At 37.8% G+C, this 17,624-nt stretch overlaps 1 protein-coding gene across 2 annotated transcripts in view; it reads right to left on the bottom strand.

The window, feature by feature from the left end:
* The window catches only part of rab3gap1 (RAB3 GTPase activating protein subunit 1), an 87,001-nt gene that overhangs the window by 19,044 nt on the left and 50,333 nt on the right, over nt 1–17,624 (bottom strand). For both annotated transcript variants that reach the window (XM_072579669.1, XM_072579670.1), the window contains exons 14-18: nt 16,122–16,214; nt 12,069–12,241; nt 11,676–11,730; nt 8,964–9,341; nt 7,627–7,764 (exon numbers count right to left, since the gene is read on the bottom strand). In XM_072579669.1, the coding sequence (XP_072435770.1) occupies nt 7,627–7,764; nt 8,964–9,341; nt 11,676–11,730; nt 12,069–12,241; nt 16,122–16,214 (837 nt within the window). The remainder of the gene's footprint in view (nt 1–7,626; nt 7,765–8,963; nt 9,342–11,675; nt 11,731–12,068; nt 12,242–16,121; nt 16,215–17,624) is intronic.

The raw sequence follows: 17,624 nt of genomic DNA, 5'->3' as shown, positions 1-17,624 counted from the left end.
ATCTTTTTGGATGGTAGCGGTCTTGTATAATATATGGTTTTCAGAAGCCTTTGGTGAATTTTACAGCGCATCGTGTACATGGCACACAGTGGCGTTACTGACTGCTGGCGGTAGACGGACAGAATGTTTATGCACGGGGTAGCATCAAACCGGTTGCTTTGTCCTGGATGGTTGTCGAGCTTTTTGACTGTCATTGGAGTTGCACTCATCTTAACTTGTACCTTGTAGACAGTGGACAGGCTTTGGGGAGTCAGGAGGTGAGTTATTCACTACAGGAGTCTGAGCCTCTGACCTACTCTTACTGCCACAGTATCTATATGGCTAATCCAATTCAGTTTCTGGTCAAAGGTAATCTCCTAGATGTTGATCTCAATGCCATTAAAAATCAAGAGATAATGGTTAGATTCCCTCTTGTTCGAGATGGTTGTTACCTGACACTTATGTGGTATGAATATTGTTTGGCATTTGTTAGCCCAAAGCTGATATTGTCCAGGTCTTGCTGCATTACGACATGGACTCCTTCAGTATCTGAGCAGTCAAGCATAAGAACATAAGAAATAGGAACAGGAGTAGGCCATCTCGCCCTTCAAATCCGTTCCGCCATTCAATAAAATCATGGCTGACCTTTCTGTGGACTGTACTCCACTTAACCTCCCTCTCACCATAACCCTTAATTCCATTACTGTTCAAAAAATTCTTAGCTTTAAAAGCATTTACTAAGGAAGCCTCAACTACTTCACTGGGCATGAAATTCCACAGATTCACAACCCTCTGGGTGAAGAAGTTTCTTTTCAATATGGTCCTAAATCTGCTCCCCCTAATTTTGAGGCTATGCCCTCTTGTCCTAGTTTCACCTGCCAGACGAAAATTCCTCTCTACTTCTATCTTATCTATTCCTTTCATAATTGTATATGTTTCTATAAGATTCCCCTTCATTCTAAATGCCAATGAGCATAATCCTACTCGGTCTCTCCTAATAGGCCAACCCCCTCAACTCTTGAATCAACCTCGTGAACCTTCTTTTCTGCATCCCCTCTAGTGCATCTATCCTTTCTCAAGTAAGGATATCAAAACTGCATGCAGTACTCCAGGTGTTGTCTCACCAGCACTCTATAGAGCTGCAACATGACCTCCCTGCTTTTAATCTCAATCCCTTTGGCAATGAAGGACAAAATTCCATTTGCCTTCCTAATTACCTGTTGCACCTGCAGACCATACTTCTGAGAGTCATGCACAAGGTCACCCAGGTCCCTCTGCACAGCAGCATGCTACAACTTTTTATATTCAAATAATAGTCCTTTTTACTGTTACTCCTACCAAAGTAGATGACTTCACATTTATTAACACTGTACTCCAGCTACCAGACCTTTACCAACTCACTTAAACTATGTCCCCCTGCAAAGTTTCACAATCCTCTGCACACTTTGCTCTACCACTCATTTTCATGTCATCTGCAAACGTTGACACACATCGTCCCCATCTCCAAATCATATATGTTAATTATGAATAACTGCAGTCCCCACACTGATCCCTGAGGCACATCACTAGTCAATGATTGCCAACCTGAAGAACACTCATTTATCCCCACTCTTTGCCTCTTGTTAGTTAACCAATCCTCTATTCAAACTAAGACATGACCCGTAACATCATGCATGATGCAGAACATTGCACAATCATGAAGAAACATCCTCATTTCTGACCTTATGGTGGACAGAGGAGCTTAAGATATATGGGTATAGGATACCACCCTGGGAAACTCTGAAAGTGACGTCCTGGAGTTAAGATGACTGATCTCCAACAACCATAATCATCTTCTGTTGTGCTAGGAATAACTCAAACCAGGAAAGTTTTTTTCTGTCTGTCTGATTCCTATTGAGTCTAGTTTTGATAAGGGCTGAAAATCTCATCTTACCTCTGGAATTCAAGTGTGAACCAAGGCTAAAATAAAGCCAGAGGCTGACATGGTCCTAGTGGAACCCAAACTGAATGTCAGAAAACATACTATTGCTAAGCAAAGACTGCTTGATAGCATGTTCATAATCCCCTTGCATCATTTCACTGATTGACAGCAGACTGATGGGGTGGTAATTCAGCAGGTTGGATTTATCCTGTTTTTCACATACAGGCGATAAACTGGGCAGTTTTTAAATTATCAGTAGATTCCAGTGGTTTAGCTATACTGGACAGCTTGGCTTGGGGTACCGAATGTTCTGAAGCACAAGTCCTTAGTATTGTTACTAGAATATTGGCAAGGCCTATAGCTTTGTGCAGTTTCCAATGCTTTTAGTCATTTCTTGATATCACATGGAGTGAATCAAATTAGCTGAATACAGGCATTTATGATGCTGGGGATCTCTGAATGTGAGCCAAGATGGATCAGTCACTCATTAGTTACATTGTTCAGCCAGAACTAATGTTTCAGCCTTATCTTGATTGAGAACTACTTGGATATCACATCTCAGGAGGTGGTCACTGCAGATTAGAAGTGTAAAGGCAGAGGGGGAAATGGATATCTAACAGGGGTTTAAGAAAATCAAGTGGGTAGTGCAGGAGTCCCCCACATTTATCTTGCTTGCTAATTAATATTACAGCGGTGAGGGTGATGGTTCCTCAGAGGAGTACAGCCACAGCAAAGCCAACACGACAGAGGGACAACTTATGTAGGGGAGGAACCAATTAAAGAACAACACTATTTTGGATCTGGTATTATGGAACAAAAAGAGAGCTAATTAACAATTGTGTTGTTAAAATACCTTCAAGAATGAGTGACCACAATATGTGAGAATTTTACATTATGTTTGAAAATGAAGTAATTCATTCTGAAGCAAGAGTATTAAATTCGAAAATGGGAAAGTTATGAAGGCATGAAGAACCGGGAAAATACATTAAAATAAATGACTTTTTTTTTTAAAAAAAGACTATCCATTGTCTATTGCATGACTTAAGCAACTGTACATAGAAGATAGGAGCAGGAACAGGCCTTTTGAGCAGCTGAGCCTGCTCCGCCATTCATTATAGTCTTAGCCAATCATCGAACACAATACCAACCTCCCCCATATTCTTTGATCCTCTTTGCCACAATAAGACCATAAGACATAGGAGTGGAAGTAAGGCCATTCGGCCCATCGAGTCCATTCCGCCATTCAATCATGGCTGATAGGCACTTCAACTCCACTTACCCGCATTCTCCCCGTAGCCCTTAATTCCCCGAGACAACAAGAATCTATCAATCTCCCTCTTTCTTGAAAATACATGTCTTGGCCTCAACCACTTTTGTGACAGTGAATTCCACAGGCGCTCAGCTCTCTAGGTGTTGAAATTTTTCTCAGTCCTAAAAGCTTTACCCCTTCTCCTTAAACTGAGACCACTGGTTCTGGAATACCCCACCACTGGGAACATCCTTCTACATTCAACTCATCAAGTCCCATTTGAACTGTATAGGTTTCTAGGAGACCCCCTCATTGTTAACTCCTGTATACATAAGCCTAACCGACACAATCTCTCCTCATACATCAGTCCTGCCATCCCCAAAATCAATTCAGTAATCTTTGCTTCAGTCCCGCTATAGCAAGACCATCCTTCCAAAGGTAAGGAATACCTTGAAGGTGCAAAAACTCAAACAAGGTCAGTCAACCGTGGCTAACAATTGCAATAAATCTGAGGATTGGGAGGTTGAAACTAATCAGCAATGGAAGAACAGAATATAAATGCAATCCTGTTGAAACCATAAAAATAGACTTGTCTCATTTCACCTCCCCCTTCACCAATCTATCACTATTCAGAAAATAAACAGCCTGCCTGTTTTTACTACCAAAGCGGATAACCTCACTGTTATCCACATTGTACTGCATCTGCCATGTATTTGTTATCAAAATTCCATTGAAGCTTCTCTGCATCCTATTCTCAACATAGCCTCCCACCCAACTTTGTGTCATCTGACATGTAGTTTCCTCACTTAAATCATTAACATATTGTGAAAAGCTGGGGTCCAAGCACATCGCTAGCAACCACTAGTTACCGTCTGCCACTCAGAAAAAGGCACATTTATTGCTACGTTTTGTTTCCTATCTGCCAACCAGTTCTCAATCCTTTTCAGTACATGACCTCCAATCCCATGCATTTTAATTTTGCACGCTAATCTCTTATGTGGAACCTTATCAGAAGACTCCTGAAAATCCAAGTAAACCACATCCACGGGCTTCCTTTTGTTCATGTTACCATTCTCATAAAACTCCAGCAGATTAGTCAAACAATTTCATATCCATAAGTTGTTTGGCTAACAGAAATATTGATCCATCACAGAAAGAGCCTGGAGAATTTATAAAGGGGAACAGAAAAATTTCAGAGAAGCCAAGTCATTACTGAGAAAGATACAAAAAATCTCTCAGAACTAGAGATCCAACTGGCTAGAGAAAATGAGAGAAGGAAATTAATATTAGTCAGAAGATTGAACTAAAGGAATGAAAATTACTGAGAAATCCCCAGGATCTGATATTCTACATCTCAAAGTGTTGAAGGAGGTGGCTATAGGACTATCTACTAAAATTCTACAGATTCTATAATGATTCCTGCAAATTGAAGGTAACAAACATGGTCCTGTTATTTAAGGGAACCAGAGAGAAAACAATGAACTTCAGACCTGGAAGCCTTATAATCGATAGAGAAAAACTAGATTCTATTTTAAAGAATGTGATAAATAGATAAACAGATGATAATGATCTGATTGGGCATAATCAGAATGGATTTAGCAATAGGAAGTCAGCAGATTCATCAAACACCGTTTTTTGAAAATTAATAAAAGACTTCAGTGGTCATAAAGTACTTTGAAAGGTTGGTCATGGCATTAGTCAACTCCAGCCTCCCCACTACTCTTGACCCATTCCAATTTACCTATCAGACCAACAGATCCATTTCAGATGCCATATCACTTGCCCTTCACTTCTCCCGAGAACATCTTGACAGGAAGAACAGCTACGTTAAGAATCCTGCTCATTGACTACAGTTCAGCCTTCAACACTATTATCCCCTTGAGACTGATTATTAAACTTAGTGATCTCAGACTAAACCCCACTCTCTGTAACTAGATCCTCAGTTTCCTGACCCACAAGCACAATCAGTGAAGATTGGCAACAATATTTCACCCTTACTAACACTCAACACTCGAGCCCTCCAAGGGTGCATACTCAGCCCCCTACTGTACTCACTGTGTACCCATGACTGCGTCACAAAATACCAGACCAATGCCATTTACAAGTTCGCTGATGATACCACCATAGTAGATCGAATTTCAAATGGCAATGAAATAGACTACAGACAGGAGGTGGAATACCTGGAAAATGGTGCATAGAGAATAACCTAGCTCTCAATGCCAGTAAAACCAAGGAACTCATTATTGACTTTCAGTCGCCCTACACATTAACTGCACAGAGGTGGCAGGGTTGGAGAGTGTCAAGCTCCTGGGAGTGGTCATCCATAACAAGCTTTCTTGGACTCATGTGGATGCACTGGTTACAAAGGTCCAACAACATTTCTTCTTCCTCAGGCAACTGAAGAAATTTGGCATGACAGCGAATACCCATCCCAACTTTTATAGGTGCACCATCGAGAGCATTCTATCTGGATGCATCACTACCTAGTATGACAACTGTACCACTCAAGATCAGAAACGGTTACAGAGAGTGGTGAACTCAGCCCGGACAATCATAAAGGCCAACCTCCCATCTATAGAATCCATCTACCAGGCCTGCTGTCAAGGAAAGGCAGCCAGCATTCTCAAAGATCCATCACACCCTGGCAATATTTTTCTACAACCTCTCCATCGGGGAGAAGGTACAGAAGCCTGAACCAGCCAGTTTCAAAACAGTTTCTACCCTACTGTTGTTAAAATACTGAATGGACTCTCAAACTCTTAACGTTCACCTGTACCTTTGTTTTTGTTTTTGCCCTGTCTACCTATTATTTACTATCTATGCTACTTAACTATGTGATCTGCCTGTATTGCTCGCAAGACAAAACCTTTCACTGTGCCTTGGCACACATGACATTAAATTCAATTCAATTCAAGGACAGCTGATTGACACTGTATGTTTATCAAAGACTCTCTGAAAATCTAAAGTCCACCCAGAAGGCTAGTGAGAAGTATTAGGAAGTAATGAAGTGACATGGATTAGCGATTGGCTAACAAACTTAAAACAGAGTGTAGGAATAAATGGATCATTCACATATTGGCAGGCTATTACTAGTGGGGTACTAAAAGAATCAAGATTTGGGTCTTGATTATATAGCTCTCAATGAAATGGAGGTGGGGGGGAATAAAGTGCAATTTTTCCAAATTTGAGAGTGAGATGAAACAGGTATGAGTGTTGTAAGAAAGACACAAAACTACTTCAAAAGGATTTAGACAGGTTTCCTGACTGGGTATGAATATGGTACGAAGAATATAATGAAAGAAAAGGTGAGGTATTCCACTTTGCTCATTAGAACAGATGTGCAGAGCATTTCTTAAATATTAGGAGATTGGAAGAATGTAGTGTACAAATGAACCTGGATGTTCTTGCCAATGAGTTACTGAATGCTAGCATGGAGACTATTCAGAAAACTAATGGATTGTTGGCCTTTATTGTAAAATGGTTTGTGTACAATAATGAAGTCTTGCTTAAAATGTTTAGGAGTTTGGTTAAACTGCAGCTGGAGTACTGTGTGCATTTTTGGTTTCCTTATCTCATGAAAGGTACCATTGCCATAGAGGGAGTGGTTCTTTGAAAATAAATTGGGCAAACTATGTTCTCTTGAGTTCTGAAAAATGAGCAGTGATCTCATTAAAACTGCCAAAACACTTAAAAGGGATAACAGGGTAAATGCAGGTAAGATGTTTCCCCCAGTTGGAGAGGGAGGCATTTGAGGAGGTAATAGTGAGAGTACAAGACAAATATATTCCAATAAAGCTAAGGGGGTGGCACCAAGACCAGGAATCCTGGATATCAAGGAACATAAAGGATATAATTAAGAGATAAATAGAAACTTATGGCAAGTACCAAGGACTGAATACACAGAGTCAGAAGTATAAAAAATGGGAACTTAAAGGAAATCAGGAAAGCAAAAAGATTGCATGAGAAAGAATCTGTGGTTGGAATAAAGAACAACCCAGTGGGAATTTATAAATATATAATGAGCAAGAGAATAACTCAGGAAAGCGTAGGGCCCATTAGAGACCATCATTAGACTTAATTCCAGATTGTATTAAACTGAAATTCCATTACTTGCCATAGTGGATTCCAAACCCACATATTATCTCAGTCTCTTGATTATTAGGTGAGAAATAAAACTACTACACTGATCACCTCCTTATCTATTCATATGCATATCACTTGACCTTCTACTGATTTTGAAGTGATGTTATTGAATTTCTGCTGTTGCACAAGTGTGGCTCAAAATAATATATCTAATTAAACAAATGTCTGTGCATAATAGCAGGAAAATCTTTCATTCTGAATTATACTAAATAACAGAAGTACTCTGGCCAATCCTTTCTGTTCCATCGAAAGACAGTAATAACACTTTTAACTGGGTGTTATTCTCCTAAATTTTGATGATTAGGGAAAATGAGATTTTGAAAAACCCTTTTACCTTGAAAGATTCCATATCAGACAGCAAACAGGCACTCTGCATTCTAGCACGCAGATGTGCTCCTTCAGCCGACGTTCCCAGTTTAGCTAATACTTCTGATTGTTCTTCCAACAAATCTTCTGTCATTGGTGCTGGTTCCTGACAGGAAGTTCAGTAAATCAAAAAGATTGTGTTAGGTTTGCTCCCTGTGCTTTCTGGTAATTGTGGAAAGGAGGATAGTGAGCAGAAAGCCTGATAAAGAGCAAGACAATACATCTTAGACTGATCTAATGATACACTGAATAATAATTTGATTATTATACAATTTTAAAAAAACAGTTGTGAAAAATCTAATAGACTATTCCTCTGGCTTTACCATAGCTCTTTTCCAAAATTTGTTGATTTGGTCATAATTACAAGATCTATAATCCAAGCTGGAGGTGGTGCAAGGGAATGGGAATGGAAAGTATCACATTATCAGTGTATTAATTGTTTCATGGAATATAACTGGTTCCTTTTTCTCTATCAGTATTTCTTGAACAGATGGTGATGCACAAGTGTGTGCATATAAATGTGTGTTTTTTTTTTCCATTGATTGTTGTTGACCAGTCTAGCACCAATGATCTTGCTTATTATGACATATGGATATTTTAAAACAAATGAAAATCCTAGGTGTTTACTTTTCAAAGTTTTCTGGGACGAGAAATTCTGCTGATATCTCTTTACCTCCTCCTGTAACTTTTCAGCTGTTTAAGCAAATCCTTCAGGGGCTTTCAACTTGATAAAAACACAAACATATACATTCCATGATTATCACTGAAGCTCTACAGTAGGAAACATTTATCATTTACTTAAGTGTTGTGTGGAATCTGCAAATGTACAAAGATAACAAAGGTAGAGAAAATAAACTATGAGGGTACATTACTCTGGGGAGGCGGCTTTGAGAACAAGGAATTGGCAGAGGAATTAAACAGATACTTTGCAGTGAACATCCCATTATTAAAGAATATGAGGGAGGAACGAAGTACATTCTCCATCTCTAAAGAAGTAGTATTAGACAAACTAATAGGGCTAAAAGGCAGGTAAATCCCCTGGCCCTGATGGCTTGCAACCCAAGATCCCAAAAGAGCTGACTACAGAGATTGTGAAGCATTGGTTGTAATTTTCCAAAAGTTCTAGAGAAATTCCAGAGGATCAGAAAACTGCAAATGCTAGAGGGGCTGAACAACCTATTCCTGTTCCTATTTTTTATGGTCTTACTGTGCTGTAAAACACCATGACTGCATAATACAACAACACTTCATTTTAAAATGCAAAAGTTGGAAAGTAAAGTTTGCTTTATTCAAAGCATTTTTTACCTGTGTAACTGGAATATAAAGTGGATCTCCTGTACGAAGCAGAGTTAAGTTGCCATGCTGATGAAGACGTCCTTCAGGTCTCCACTTATGCATGTCCTTCTTTCCACCATCTCTCTCCTCTCCTTTTGTTGCGCCTTCTTTCATGTCACTGTCTTGCAATTCTTCTGTGTCACTCAGACATTCAAAAAACTCATCTTCGCTATCACTCCATGAGTCCCAGGATTTCTGTTGAGAAGTTTCTCCTTTGTTATTAGGATATGCTGGTGTTCCTTTGCTATTTGACACCTTCCTTTCCACGCAGTCGCCCAGTGCATTTTCAGCTGATTGTCTCCTTCCATCGTCTCTAGCTTTTTTCCTCTCAATGCAGCAATTCAGCATCTTAAAGTTAAAAATACAAGTTTTCACAGGAAGCTAAAAACTTCCATCATTGCCCTTTTCATTCTGACCCTTCCTCTAATGTTCAAGGGTTCCAATGCAATCTCCAAAACAGTGCTGCAGAAACCAAAACAACTCAGTGCCCTTGCTTTTACACAATTCTATGATCACAATGAACACTGCTGATTCTAGTACCTGCCACAAAATTTCAAGTTTGGCATTTTTCTTTCATTTCCCTTTTTCACATATGTTTTGATTGTAATTGAATTGCTTCCAATGAATGGGGTGCCATTGTACAGTGTTCTGATATAAAGTATTGACAATTGAGCAGAGACGGGAAGAGAGGAAGAGGCAATGAGAGAATATTGCATATATAATGACAACCTACTGCACCCCCACCCAACCAAATGTTCAAGATTGAAGGATATTCTGCTTTGCAAGAGTAAATTCAAATTCAAATAATATGTTACAAACAAGGCAAATTAATGGAAGTTGTAATTCTACGTCTGTATGGCAGTCAAAGAACACATGGCATACAAACAGGCCATTCAGACCAAACAGCCCACACCACAATTCCACTAAGAGTTTTGCAGCTTTTCCTTATCACAATATATATCATTGCAAACTTCTACGCAATCCCCTCACCCAATATATTTATCTAGCCCCCACTAAACGCAATACTCACTACACACATTTCTTGAAGTTGTATGTTCCACATTCACACCTCTCCTTGGGTAAAGATATTTCTTGTGATTTTCCTACTTGATTAGTGACAATCTCAGTGATGAACTCTCGTGTTTCACAAGTGGACTTGTGATCACACTATCAAAAACTGTTGTAATTTTAAAGAACCTAAGCCTAGCTTCTCAAGACAGAAGTGACCCAAACGGTCCATCATTTTCTGACCAGAATTTACTGATTCATCCGCATTTATCTTCGCAACTTCTTCAGCAAATGATTTTTTCATGATACTGTAAACACAAAATGTGTGTTGGACTCCATATGTGGTCAAACCAAGGTTCCATAAAAGTTTTAACATGATTTGTGCCCCTTTTTATTCTCTCTCTCTAGAAGTTTCTGGCGCTGAGGCAGCTGTACTAAACACTTCATATATCTGCTCTGACTCAATCCTCAACCTTGCAGCAAATCCTGCCTTATTTGGTTGTTTTAACCCTTTTACCTATCCCTTCCAACCAATTAATTGAAATTGTTGAAAACTCTCAATTATTATTCTAGGCTTTCTCTCCCTAATTTCTTCCTCCATCTCCCTTCAACTGTTACGCAGATATCTCCAGTAGTGTGTTTGATCCTTTATCAGGTTTTACCGGTTTTGACAGATCCCATTTTATTTTTAAAGATAGATGTGCGAATTCCTTCCAATGCTATCATGCAGTCTTTATTCCCGATTTTCCAGTTGTCAGTTATCAGCAATTACTAAATCTAACTCTTCAAAACAGTTATTGCTTTCACTTCCCATTTTATTACAGGCACTATGTACATGCATTGCTGTATACTATTTAGCTAATTCTTAAAAATGGTTCCTCTCACTTCATAATTCACTTATTTTTAAACTTCTATTCTATAAATCTGTTAACCTTGGTTTTAAAACTCTTAGTTGACTCTGCCCTGCATTTAAACTTTCAGGCTGTCTAATTTCTTGTAGATTCCTCCATCCATCTGAGTAGTTTATAGGTAAAATAGGATAAAATATAGTTCTGAGGTCCAAGGTGAAATGAAAAATTATGGGTGACAAAAAAAAACAATTTGCAAACATGATGATTTGCTCAGTTAAGAATGAAAATTATCTGAAAAAGGATGAACTGAAAATGTGGTTCAAGGTACAGTCTTCAATTTGATTCAAGAATCAAAAAAATACCAAAAATGCCAGGGATGATTCCCATTTAGAATTGATATGGTGAAAAGTACCAGATGTTTAAAGTATAAGTACAACTCCAATAAATATCAACTTGCCAGAGATATTCGTTAAGTTAGTGACACTGAAACATTCATATAAAATGCATATTTCACAGTTCACTAGAACTAAAGGGGAACAATGTTCAATATTACAGAATATCAAGTCAAATTGTTTTCTGTTGAGAGCTTATTTTTCAGCAGTGCAATGTATTCAAAAGCTTAATGAGATGGTATAAACTTAATATTTAAAGTTTTTTTCATTCTAAGTAAGGACACAAAATGTTGACCTAAAGTCAAGAACAACTTAGCAATACTGTTCTTTTTTGGCTTTGAGACATTTAGTCAATTCAACACAAAACATTGTAATAAATAAACCTAAAAATGTCCGTCGTGAAAGTCAAATGGTACAATTTTCCATCATACCTGCAGCTTTTGATGTAACAAGCAGCATTTTAAATCTGGAGCTCCAGTAGCTAACCTGGAAAACAGAATTAACTTGATTCTTTCTTCATGATAGAACTGGACAGCAATACTAAACTTAACAAATTCATCCATAAAAATCTTTTTCTTAAATTTTCACATACTCCAAAATATCTTAAGATTTGGGAATCTAACATCAGACTCTTTATAATTTCTGTAGGTTTCATAATGTGGAACTTTATCTTTCATCCCACGGTTTGTACCATTAGTCATTTTCATGATGCTGTACCAAACGAACCAAAAGTTTGTAATCTGGGATTACAACTGGAAATGCCAAGATTCAAACCTGGGCTTCTGAATGCATGGCAGATACTTCATAGTTTAAAAAAAACTTACCCTGGTATAAGATAATTATTTTCCAATCTGTACCGCATTTCCAACACAAACTCCTGCCATAAATGGGCTACGCCTCTCATTCCGCCATGATAAAAGTTAACCATACAGAGACACAAAGCCAGCTTGTATGTCAGACTGTCTGAGGGAGCAGATTTAAATTGGCAATAAAGATTCTGATAAAAAGAAACAGAAAATATAATTAGAAATAATTATTTTTATACAAGATATTTACAATTTTTATGACCAGAGCTAATTTTACTTTAGTGAAAAAAATCTGGAAGACAAGGTAGTATGAACAGATAAAAACAATGACTGCAGATGCTGGAAACCAGATTCTGGATTAGTGATGCTGGAAGAGCACAGCAGTTCAGGCATCATCCAAGTAGCTTCGAAATTGATGTTTCGGGCAAAAGCCCTTCATCAGGATTCCTGATGAAGGGCTTTTGCCTGAAACGTCGATTTCGAAGCTACTTGGATTCCTGATGAAGGGCTTTTGCCCGAAACATCGATTTCGAAGCTACTTGGATGCTGCCTGAACTGCTGTGCTCTTCCAGCACCACTAATCCACAGTATGAACAGATAATACACCAGATCCAGTAGGACAGGAAATGAAAAAGCAGTTCACTTTAATCAACCAAAACAAAGGAATTAAAACTTTGACACTTTAACAATGCTGCTAACCCCCAATATGCTTTACATGCAATTAACTATCAGGAATGCTGAACCAATATATAATTCCCAACTACTTTTAAATTGTACAATGTCATGCACGTTAGTATTGATGGAAATATTCAAAAGTAAAATGAAACAAAACCTTCCCTCATGAACAATATAGTGTGTAAAAATGCAAACAAGAATGTTTAGAGTTCATCGGAGAATAAAAATCAATACAGTTCAAACTGTTGTTAGCAGTACAGAACTTGAACACTGCTGAAAAAAAACTTCTATCAAAGCCCTTCACATTGCACCCACCAAAACAATTTACAAGAATCACGAAATAAAGGGAAAACAATATTCGTACTGTTTGAGAGGAGAGCAAGAAACAGCCTTTGGCCCATCACATCTGTCAGTCAAACACAACTGTTCGAATCCCATTTTCCAGCACTTGGCCTGTAGGCTGGCATCAGAAGTGCACATTTAAATACTTCAGTGTTATGACAGTTTCTCTCTCTACATCAACGAGTCCCAGAGTCCTAAACTTTATCATGTATTCCCTTGCCTTGTTTGCCCTACCCATGTACATTTATCGAGATAGAATTCAATTTGGCACTGATCCGCTCATCTGACCAGCCCCTCAATATCCCCTTGAGTTGAAGTCTATCCTCCTCAGTACTTAACCAACAACTTTTGTATCATCTACGAACCTAACGATCAACCTTCCTATGTTCAAGTCTAAATCATTTAGACAAATCACAAACAGCAAGGGCCCCAAAACTGAACTCTTTGGCTCCCCAGTGTACGAACTTCCAGTCAGAAAAACACCCTTCAACTATCATCCTCTGCTTTCTGCCACTCAACCAATTGTGGATCTGTCAAATTTCCATGGATCTATGGACTCTTGCTCTTTGCAATCAATCAATCTTCCATGTTGACTGGCAGAGGAATGAAGAATGCACCAGTTAGATGATGACAGACAGTTAACTGCCAAGCTTTCAGTTTTAAACTAGACAGGTTGACTGATTAGTCAAGGTTTTACCTTGACAGTATGGCAGTCACCTATTTTGTCAAGTTGAAATTGGTACTGCATGTACAATTCTTTGCCTACTCAGGATGGTTCAGCAAATGTTATCCAAGTGTGGAATCACATTTCATGTTAGATATTATATTTTAAGTTTTGCAAGGGCACTCTGGTTGCACTGAACCAATTTACAATGGGGTTCATAGCGTGGCAGACATACAAATCACAAACTAGGTACATAAAATACACACGGCCCTCTCTTTTCTGTCCATATAAGAACAGTATACACACATTATACCTGTTCCAATTCAACAAATTAGAAGATAAGTGATAACCATTTTCTAGTTCATTTCTCAGGGCAATGCCTTGACTAATCAGTGTCAACCTGCTTGGTCTAAAAGTTAACTAGTTTGGCAGTTAACCATGAATCATTATCCAACTGGTTAATTCTCTATGGCTATGCCACTACCTAGCAAAGTCCACTTGCCAACCAATCAGTACTCTCCTCTGAATTTATAAATGTTGCTTTCCCCTCAAATAGTACTTCTTGTGAATTATCCAGGGAAGTTCAAGACAAAAAAAAAATCCATATACAGATAAAGCAAGAGGCAGAAATGAAGGGGAGAGAGAACTTCAGATTATTATATACTTTCAACGTTACTGTTGTGATCCTCTAGGGTTATTTAAAAGTATTGGTTGTACGGGAGAGCAACAAATTTAATACAGGATGGACTAACTAGCTTTCTTCAAATGATTCATTAAAGATGGTTGATTATATACATTTGGTTTTCCTAAAAGTTAATCTTGGACACCACATCTTCCTACTCACCCGTCCTCACATATAATATACAGATTAATCTGTATTATCTTCCTACTGAATGGGATTACCTTAATAGTGAAAGGTTGCAGAGCTCTGAGAAACTGAGAGATCTGGACGTCTTAATGCATGAATTGCAGAAGATTAATATGCAGTTACAACCATATGAAAGTTCTGTTTTATTCCAAGGGGAATTGAATGTAAGTCTAGGGAGGTTACACTTCAGTTATATAAAGCATTGATGTGGCTGCATCCAGAATACTGTGTACAATACTGGACACCAGACTTACAAAAGAATGTTAATGCATTGAAAGCATTTCATATGAGATTGCCTTATGTGAAAAACTAGGCCTGCATCCTCTGGAGTTTCAAAGAGACGGAGCTGACTTAATTTAAACATACAAGAAACTCAGATTTGACCAGGTGAATGTTGAAAGGATATTTTGTCTTGTGGGAGAATCTAGAACTGAGGTCATAGTTTAAAAATAAGGAGTCACACATTTAGAACAGGGATGAAGAAACATTTTACCCCCTCAGAGTCATGTCTCTTTGCATTCCTTCCTCAAAAGGCTATGGATGCAGATTTTTAATATACTTTCAAAGGCAAAACCAGACAGATTCTTGATTACTCAGGAATGAAAGATTATCAGGGATATGCCAGAATGTGGAGCCAAGGTTACAATCAGATCAGTTATGATCTTATTGAATGGTGGAAAAGAATTGAAGGACCAAATGGCCTACTGTTATTTGTATGTCCATATGAATCTAATCATCTGAACTGTAATTCTTTCATGGTGCAAAGTTTAAGGACTCAATAACAGAAACTGAATAAGAACTCGAAGCTATATATGGTCTTCCATGACGCTCAGTCGTGCAAGCCACTTTCCTATCCGTTTGATGTGTAGTCAAATGACAGGAAAAAAACAGCAACTAATTTGCATGCAGTTAGGTCCCACAAATAAATTGAAATAAATTATACTTTGGTCAAGTGATAAATATTTGCTAGGACACAAGGAGAAATTCCCTGATCTCTCTCAAATACTACCTTTGCATGTATTCAGGAGGATTGCCTTTGAATGTGGATTTATGCCCTGCACAAGACTTTGAAGCGCACCCAAGATCATGTACTCAAGTCTCGAAGTGTAACCTCCCTAGACTTACATCATTTTTGACTCAAAAGCAAAAGTGCAAGAGTGCTAATAAAGAATCCCCAGAAGACACTTATGACTTTTGCTTGTGCTTCAAAAGGAATTGCATACATAAATCAACACTAAAGTCCATATAAGTTATAGTTTAGGACAAGAATTTAATAAGAAATAATAATTAGTGAACAACAATTTGTACAGTGCTTTATCAAATTCTGTGGCAAATTTAGCATCTTCAACTGTGACCACACTACTACCATCTGATGTGCTTAGATTAGGATCTTAAGCGCTGAGTTAATCATTTATCAAACAATAATTTTCTGCAACATAAGAAAAAAAATTCAAGTATCCAACAATTAAATTCTTTATAAAAAGACTTTCTAGGATTGAATTGAGATGGTTCTAGAACCTACATAACTCTCTTCCTCAAATGTAGCGATATTGCTTCCTCTTGAGGTACTACGCTTAGCATTAGACACATCACCAGTAGCATCTGGGAACAGAAACTAAAACACGGAAAATAACAAGTTAGATTACATTTAATTTTTCTTTCTCAAAGAGTATGCTTGGTAATTTAATTGACTATTTAACTCTTGTATCCATATTTAAGATAAATGTATTTTCCATCACAATTCACAACATTTCAATGATTGCTTTGCTAAAGAAACAGAAAATAACTCAGTAACAAAAATAAATTGCCATCTTATTTCATCAAAAGTCTGAAATTTTTATAATGTATTTTGAAAATGCTTATGATAAAATTTGGGTACTTCATCCTTTGGCACAGTGCTCACTCTTAAATCTTATCAGGATTCATCACCTGTTTAAAAGCCCACTGCAGTCAGATGCCTTACCAAGTTTAAGCAGTTCAATGTGACAAGCTTCAATTACAGAGAGAAGGTTAATGAAAATTTAACAATGCCACACCATTATTCAGTTTGCAGTTGACTGACAGTTTCTTAAATCGTTACATTTTCAAAACTGAATAATGGCCATCAACCACATTTTCTGAGTATTAACAATAAATCTTATATAAAGTGAAGACCCTTGTAATTAATTATTTTGGAACTCAGAAAAAGTCATCAGTTTGAAGTTACCAAGAAGCAGCTTTGATTAATATAAATGCTCATAGTAATAAAGACAAAGTAGTGAAGAAAACTCATTGTGCTATATTTGAAAGAGACTTGTGGGGCATTAGCTTAGTCTTTCGACCATAAGTCACAGGAGCAGAAATTAGGCCATTCAGCCCCATTTAGTCTGCTCTGCCATTCAACCATGGTTGATAAGTTTCTCAACCCATTCTCCTGCTTTCTCCCCATAACTCTTGAACACCTTGATACTCAAGAACCTGTCTGTCTATCTCAGTCTTAAATATACTCAACGACTTTTGGAGTTATGATCTTCTTACTGCTGGTTGCTCGAGAAGATGATAGGCTGGAGTTTACAAACAGAAACAAAATTGTTGACCTCAAAGAAAGTGCCTACAAAGAATTAGCAGCTTCATTTGTCCAGAGTTAGTTTGAATCTGGTATCAAGTTAAGGGAATCTCAGCTGTCCAGCAAAAGTAACGTCATCAAACAGAATAAACAATATTCAAAGAAGAATTCTCAGAAACCAAATCAGGAGTAAATTACACTGATCTTTTCAGTTTTATAGAATTTATAAAGTGAATTAATGAATGATGGATACGCATTACAAGGTAAAGTACCAAACTTCAAAAAAAATTGAATAGTACAGAATTTTCTTAATGGAAAAAAAATTGCATTACACCAAATTCTTATTGTGTGGGGAGAATAGGGGCACAGACTTCCCACAGATAACAAAACATGTGAATACTGCTCCTAAGCAACTATCCTATGTACCATGAAGAACCAGGTGAGTCAATGAGAAAACAAAGATGAGGAGGTCTGGGACCA

Source organism: Chiloscyllium punctatum, chromosome 10 (genome assembly GCF_047496795.1).
Source record: "Chiloscyllium punctatum isolate Juve2018m chromosome 10, sChiPun1.3, whole genome shotgun sequence".
In the NCBI taxonomy this organism is placed as follows: domain Eukaryota; kingdom Metazoa; phylum Chordata; class Chondrichthyes; order Orectolobiformes; family Hemiscylliidae; genus Chiloscyllium; species Chiloscyllium punctatum.
Note: the sequence above shows the minus strand (reverse complement) of the source record. Positions and strands in the feature narration are given on the sequence as shown.